General features: G+C 35.7%; 2 protein-coding genes and 2 long non-coding RNA genes across 4 annotated transcripts in view; 1 reads left to right on the forward strand and 3 right to left on the reverse strand.

The window, feature by feature from the left end:
- Positions 1-1670, forward strand: part of LOC107640770 — a gene marked incomplete in the record, with an annotated part of 3489 nt that extends 1819 nt beyond the window's left edge. The window contains 5 exon segments of the mRNA XM_016344272.2: positions 1-319; positions 446-619; positions 860-1002; positions 1105-1215; positions 1322-1670. Coding sequence (XP_016199758.1) covers positions 1-319; positions 446-619; positions 860-1002; positions 1105-1215; positions 1322-1397 — 823 coding nt within the window.
- On the reverse strand, positions 1469-3546 carry LOC107640777. Its single transcript, XM_016344278.2, has 5 exons — positions 3087-3546; positions 2368-3012; positions 2209-2288; positions 2063-2134; positions 1469-1971 (listed from the first exon to the last, which is right to left on the reverse strand). Exons 1-5 carry the CDS (start codon positions 3417-3419, stop codon positions 1743-1745), a joined length of 1359 nt encoding a protein of 452 aa, XP_016199764.1. The 5' UTR covers positions 3420-3546; the 3' UTR covers positions 1469-1742.
- On the reverse strand, positions 4510-5290 carry LOC110264264. Its single transcript, XR_002350107.1, has 2 exons — positions 4917-5290; positions 4510-4836 (listed from the first exon to the last, which is right to left on the reverse strand). It is a non-coding gene; the product is annotated as an uncharacterized LOC110264264 (long non-coding RNA).
- LOC107620301 lies at positions 5480-6349 on the reverse strand. Its single transcript, XR_001615825.2, has 2 exons — positions 5933-6349; positions 5480-5748 (listed from the first exon to the last, which is right to left on the reverse strand). It is a non-coding gene; the product is annotated as an uncharacterized LOC107620301 (long non-coding RNA).

Below are 6758 nucleotides of genomic sequence, written 5' to 3' on the forward strand. Positions count from 1 at the left end.
TGTGCTTCAAGTTGATGTTGTCACAATATCCTCCAACATCTTGTCTGGCAGCACTGCTGATGCCAATGATCATGATACCGGAAGGAGTGGTAGAAGAATATTTTGGGATGCTTTTTCACGGCGTAGTTCTAGAAGGCTTGGCGACTCTCAAACAATTGTCTTCTCTGCTGGCGGTGCCGATGATCCTAGATCTCAAGATAGATGGCTTGTTGATCTTGGTGGGGATTTCTCCAACGATGGGTTTGGAGGTGCTTCTTCTGGATATGTAGGCAGTAGAATTCACAGATTTAATGAAAGAATGCGGCACTCAAGATCCGAGGTGATTTTGAATATTTGTACTATAGAACGTCTCATATTGCTTATGTGACCTAGTTGCATCTTGCATGTGATAACTAGGTTTGTGATCCCTTTTATCTAACTTAAGCTGTTCTCTCTATTTTTATAGATCTGGGAAAGGCTTCGAGGTGGCCTTGATGATTTTGGTCGTTTGAATTCTTCATGTCCATCAGGACTTCATGCAGATGGTATGTGCTCATGTGAGTCTTTACCAACAGCTGAAGAATCTAGCACTCGAGCAAGTATTTCAAGAATTGTCATGCTGGCTGAAGCACTGTTTGAGGTTCAAGCCTTTACTGAACTCATTCATTTGTTTTTTCTTTGATTTAATTTGTCTTGGCCTTCTATCATTGTCATATGTTCTTATTGGTTTATCAAATGGTTATCTAAACAAGAACATAATTTCCAAATAAGCTTGTTTCCAGTTTCTTAGAGTCATGTACTCTTGTTTATGATAAATTAGATTATTTGACTATGTGGACCAAGACCTATTTAACTAGAACCATATTTTTTGCCTCATCAGGTTTTAGATGAAATCCATCGGCAACCTGTATCGCTTTCCCTATCCATGGTTTCTCTCCCCGCACCTGAATCAGTTGTCGACTCTTTTCCTCTTAAGTCTCACAAAAAGGTCGATGCAGCTGACGGTGGCAGTGATGCTGAACAGTAAGTCTCTTTTAACTCCAATTAGCTTTAGCCAAAATGTTATTAAGCAGGTCTATGTGTTCTTAATGTGGTTATACTTATGCTTACTAATCATTTTGGCAGATGTTACATATGTTTGGCGGAGTATGAAGAAGGGGACCAAATAAGAGTTCTTCCTTGCAACCATGAGTATCACATGTCGTGCGTTGATAAGTGGCTTAAAGAAATACATGGGTATGGTCATTACAACCAAAAACTCATCATTCTTCCTTATTTCATTCTTCCTCGTTCGTTTTGTAACCAACAACCAATTTTCTTTTTCTGCTTCATCCTTTTACAGCGTATGCCCTCTTTGTCGTGGCAATGTTTGTGGAGGGTTCACGGAGTCTTCTGCCAACTCAGTGCCATCTCATTGATATTGTTGTACATATGATGTAAATATATAAATGACATGTATAAAATAGCCATTTAGATTACCTATCTATTCTGGCAAAATAATGAGATATTTTTGTATTCCAATTTTGTGATATTCCTTCCCCCAATTACATTTTCATATTGTATATTGCCTTGTCTGTGAAATTGTGTTATTATTCTTATTTGAGTTTTGCCTAACAGGTGTGGCATAAATTTGTTAGCAGCAAACTCTATTGATATCAAGAAAATAAGATTATTGATAATTAAAGCAGTAATTACAGGTCTTTTTATGCATGCTTGACATAACAATACTTAATACTCTAGAGGAAGCTGATCCAGATCACAGCTTAGTTCCACTTGGTCTGAGAGTAACCCTGAGAAAATGGATTGATGTAACTGCTGCGAATTGAATTCGGATGCATGTTTTCGTCATTGCCAAACGTTGTCCACCGATTTGAGTTGCTGCTGTGTTTCTCTCTCGCAATGTTGCGCATGTTCTCCATTTCTCCCACATGTTCCTTGAATTCTTTCTTCACCACATCCAGCACAACGTCGCCGTATCGGTCACACCATGATCTTCAATACAAACAAGAAAAGGACGAAACTGTAAGATACACAAAATCTGGAATAACATCAAAAGTTGAACTGAACTGAAATGTTGACTCACTTGGGAAAGTAATTTTTCAACTCAGCCTTGTCCACTGGTATTTTGGTAGAGATTGCTTCAATCTGATCATTCCTGTTTTCACACAACAAATGTAAGCAACAGTTACTTAGAAAGAAGGAGAGAGAATGTTATTATAGTATACTAACGTGAATCTAAGATTTGGGTTTGTGGTGCTGAGTTCTGTCTGGATTCTAGAGAGCTCCTTCTTGATCTTGTCTCCCAAAACCTATTGAGAAAGAGTGCACATAAAAGTATATTAGTATGCATCAAAACCAGCTGAATGTTTTGAATACACAGATCCCAACCTTGTCTATGAAGAAATCAGATGGGGAACCATCAGCATGCAACTTCTTCTTGATCAACTTGGTGTCTGGTCCCTCCCCAAGATGTTGACAAGCCTCTCTCTCATTCTCATCATCTAACTCACTTCTCTTCCATTTCTTAAACCCCTCAAACCCCCATTGCTTCTTCACTGATTTCCCTGTTATCTGATCTGCTTCACCACCACCATGTCCCTCTTTTGGCTCCCTTTGGAACAAAGTAACAAACGGCTTTCTCTTCAACTTCTCTGGAGGCCCACTTTCCTCCATGAGAATTGAACTACCCTTGGATGGATGTGAGGGTAATTCAAAGACGCTTTTCTCCATGCCATTCTTGCCATATTTGTGAGAAGATCCAAACCCGAAAACAGAGGCTGCTCCTTTAATGTGCTTCCTAGCTGATTTATTCTTCGAACTCACGGAGCTGTCTTTGTCCTTGTCATCTCTTAAGTCAATGACCGACCACTCTTCTTCTGAAGTCGTCTCTTTGGGGTCCTCCTTCTCCTTAGGCCTTGCCGCAATGACATCTGTAGCTTCAATATGAGCCCCTTGAACCGCCAATCTCTGCAGCAAAGGCCTCTTTGAAGAATGGTATTCTTCTTCAGAAATGCATTTGGCATAAAGCAGCTCCTGCTAACACACAATACATGAAACAAAACAAGAGAGGAAGAAGATAGAGTTATGCAGTAAAATAAAAGAAGTACCTGTAGAAAGAGCAACTTGTCTCTCAAAATAAGTGGGTGTTCTTGTTGAGGGGGAGAAGCAATGAGGGTGTCAAGCAAGTTAGTTCTGAAAGCAGTGACCTCAGATTGAGCGAGAATTCCTTCAGAGTGAAGGGCCATGAGGTTGAGAACCTGATGGAAAGAGTCCTGCTGCCATTTGAGGTTATCGGATTGGAGCTTGGAGAGGTTGTGTTCGGAGGCCGGGAGAGAGCGTTTCTTGAAGCTGAAAGGAAGAATGGATTTACAGAGTGTGGCAATGGAGTCTTGGAGTGTGGAATAGTACTTGGGTGTGTAGTGATATGAAGAGTACACCATTTTTTCCCTTCCTTCTTCACCACTAAAAATGCTAAAATGAATGAATGCCTTTGTGAAATTCTTGTCTGAATCTACAATTTGAATGTTTTACAGCTTATAAGAAACGGTCACTTAATTGCTCAAACTAGCCGTTATCTACATTTACATCTCTCATGTTCCACATTCAGACACACTATTTTTAAGTTTGAACTAAAATAAAATGATCCACTCAATACAAATGTTAAAACTAATAATAAAAATTCTAATCAAATTTAAATATAATATTAATATCCTTTAACTATACTAAACTGTTTTAATAGAAAAATTTTATTACTAATACTAAATAAAAAAAAAATTGATTATTTTCTATTTGTGACTTTTTTTTTGTTAAAAAAATTTTAATCAACTTTATTAATTTAAAAGGTCATTTTTATAAATAAAAGTATTACAAGAATACACGATTAATTCATTTTACAAAATACAAGAACTTTACAAAATACAAGAACTTTAACAATACGCAAAACAAATAATTTAAAGATGATTTATACATTTAAAAAAAATTATTCAAAAAATTTATGACTAATCAAAAGTTCAATTCATAGAACCCTTTTAAAATTAAAAAAAATGCATTTTCGTTTTGGATTTTCTAATGTGCAGTCCTGAGGTAATAACTATGATAATAATAGAGACAAAGTGAAGTTTTAATCAGAAAAAGGAGATAAAGGAAACTTTTGGGGTTTTGATTCCATCTTCCACTATTCCACTTAAACATGCATATCATAGGCGCATGCATGATTTTTGCTTAACAAAAAATTAATCCTAGTGGTACAGAAATAAAGCTCTCTTATAAAATTTTTACCATTTAAATTTTTGATAATATTAAATACATAAATAAAGAGTTAATCTTTAAATTAATTTTATTAGTAATTTAATTTTACCAAAGAGTCAACAGCAAAATCAAACATCACAACCTCGATCTAAAACTGGTAATCCCACTATTCAATACTAAAAATTCAATAAAGGTTACTTCTAATTGATAAAACTCTGTATACACAACTGAGTAAAGACATGGATACTAGAATATTTATCTAGTATATCTTATGAAAAAGAAAAAAAAGTTGATGCTAACCAAGATCTATGTATAGAAAATTAAAAACAGTTGTACATAGAGGTTTCAAAAATATAAGTGTGACTCGATGAGGTACAGTCTGGTACGTGGTGATTAGTGATTGGGTTGTAAGATGGAAGAGGTGTTTTGGAGTTTGCAGGGGGCATAAGCTATCAGGAACCACCAAAAGAGTCTCTTTCTCTTATTCTCTGGGGCTTCTAGTTTTCGTTGTTGCCTAAACTTGTCGTCCAATTTTTGTTTAGCTTCTCTGGCTGCTCTTCCCATATCCTCATCTAGATCTTCATGCTTCAACGCCTTTCTCTTATTCTCCTTCAGTAGGAAAAGAATATATCAAAATGCATCGATCTCCATCATCAAAAGATATAACCAAGTAAAGAAAAGGCAAGTACCAGTGAAATTGTGGGGAGTGATGAAGGTAACATAAGAGATTCGAAATTGGTTGGGTAATACAAAGAGAAAGAGTGCCTTGTTAAATAATTATCTTCAACAGCGCTACTTGAGATTGTGTTACCATGCACGCGTCTCCTTCGAGCACATTCAACTCCAGGAAGCATTCCAGCCATTAGGAAATTGATCCAGAACCTGAGAATGAAGCCAAGCTAACAAAAAAACTCTATATTTAATCTTTGCTCGAGTGTTGTGTTCTCAGAATATAGTATAGCCCATAGAAAATGATTTTTTTTTTTTTCTAATTAAAATACATGAAACCGCGTGAAGATTCGGCAAAGGCTACAAATTAGGAACCATCCTCGAAATTTCGGATTCAAATTCTTTTCAACATGTGGGGCCCAGTCAAATTAACTACGCTAATTGTATAGTGCCTCGATTTAATAACGTCCAAAAAAATACTTAATTCTCTATGATAAGATAAACTATTAGAATTGACCTGATTTTGTTTGAAATGTTGTTAAAAATAACTTTGTTTTTTATAACGGTAAAAATATCTTTAAAATATTATGAAACACGATAGCAATATTTAATATTAAATATACAACAACATTTGTCTCACTAAGTGGGATTGGCTACATGAATCGAATAACGCTGCTGTAATCTGTTATGTATCATGTTAACAGAGAAACCGTTTACATATATATTTCGTTTGACCACTTCATGGATGACCACTTTATGGATGGTCTTCTTAAGTTTTCTGGAGACAGCAACTCGTATCCTCTCCAGTCTCCACTCGCTGAATGCTGGTGGTGTTGAAAAGCTTCGGTGGATCTGGAATAAACGAAAGCAATATAATGTCTCTATTGGGTATATGATAGCTTACGGTCTCTATCATGTTCCAACAGAACAACTTCCCCCTTTGTTGCAAAATCAGGGAATTTGGAAGCAGATTTGGAGATTAAAATTTAAACCAAGCTACAACTATTTATATAGAGAGCTATTTATGAAAGGTTACCTGGATTAAATCTTATCCACTACAAGTTTACACCTCGTCCCTATGCCCAAGATGCAAACTGGAAAATGAAACAATCATTCACTGTCTCCATCGTTGTGGCCCTACTGTAGCGGTCTGGAACTCCCTCTTCACGGCTGGGACTGTTGCTCAAAATGGGTCTCCTGATTTCGCATCGTAGTTGCTACGGGTCACCACCAGTAACCAGGGTGGAGTCGCTGAGCTTGCTCGAATTGTGGTCGTTTGCTGGGAACTCTGGAAAGCTCGAAACAGAGAAGTTTTTGAAGGAAGGAATTCGACAGTGGAGGAGAGAGTTAAGGTAATGTCGCGGTGCCGCTGAGCTGAAGCTATGGATTAAGCATATATCTTCATGTTTCCTTCCTTTATCTCTTTAGTCATGTGTTTTGTTTTTTTTTTTTTTTAATTCACAAGAACTTTACCCATACACAAAACAAATAATTTAAGATGATTTATACCTTTAAAAAAAATACAGTTAACAAATTTATTTAGACAAGAAGTTAAAAAATTTATTCAAAAACTTTATGACTAATCAAAAGTTTAATTCGTAAAACACTTTTTAAATGCATTGTTTTCAAATAGTTAAAATCTTACTCTTTGATAAATACATAGGTATTTTACTGGTCAAATATGTATCGTATTCGAATATAGTTATATGAGATATATCAAATATTTGGATCTTTAACGTTTCCAAACTAGTAACCTTAATTTACATATTATAGATTGAAGTTTTGGAGATAATGAAAATAAATTTTTAAATTTTGGATAAAATATATTTTTGTTTTTAGTATTTATAATTTATTATACAAAT

Source organism: Arachis ipaensis, chromosome B01, assembly GCF_000816755.2.
Source record: "Arachis ipaensis cultivar K30076 chromosome B01, Araip1.1, whole genome shotgun sequence".
Lineage (NCBI taxonomy): Eukaryota > Viridiplantae > Streptophyta > Magnoliopsida > Fabales > Fabaceae > Arachis > Arachis ipaensis.

Excerpts from the sequence above, each read along its gene's own strand:
- LOC107640777 (XM_016344278.2), bottom strand. The coding sequence starts at position 3,419 with ATGGTGTACTCTTCATATCACTACACACCCAAGTACTATTCCACACTC. Across the intron at positions 3,013-3,086 it reads ACAAGTTGCTCTTTCTACAG|GAGCTGCTTTATGCCAAATG; the intron begins GTACTTCTTTTA and ends GTGTGTTAGCAG. Across the intron at positions 1,972-2,062 it reads TTGAAAAATTACTTTCCCAA|ATCATGGTGTGACCGATACG; the intron begins GTGAGTCAACAT and ends TTTGTATTGAAG.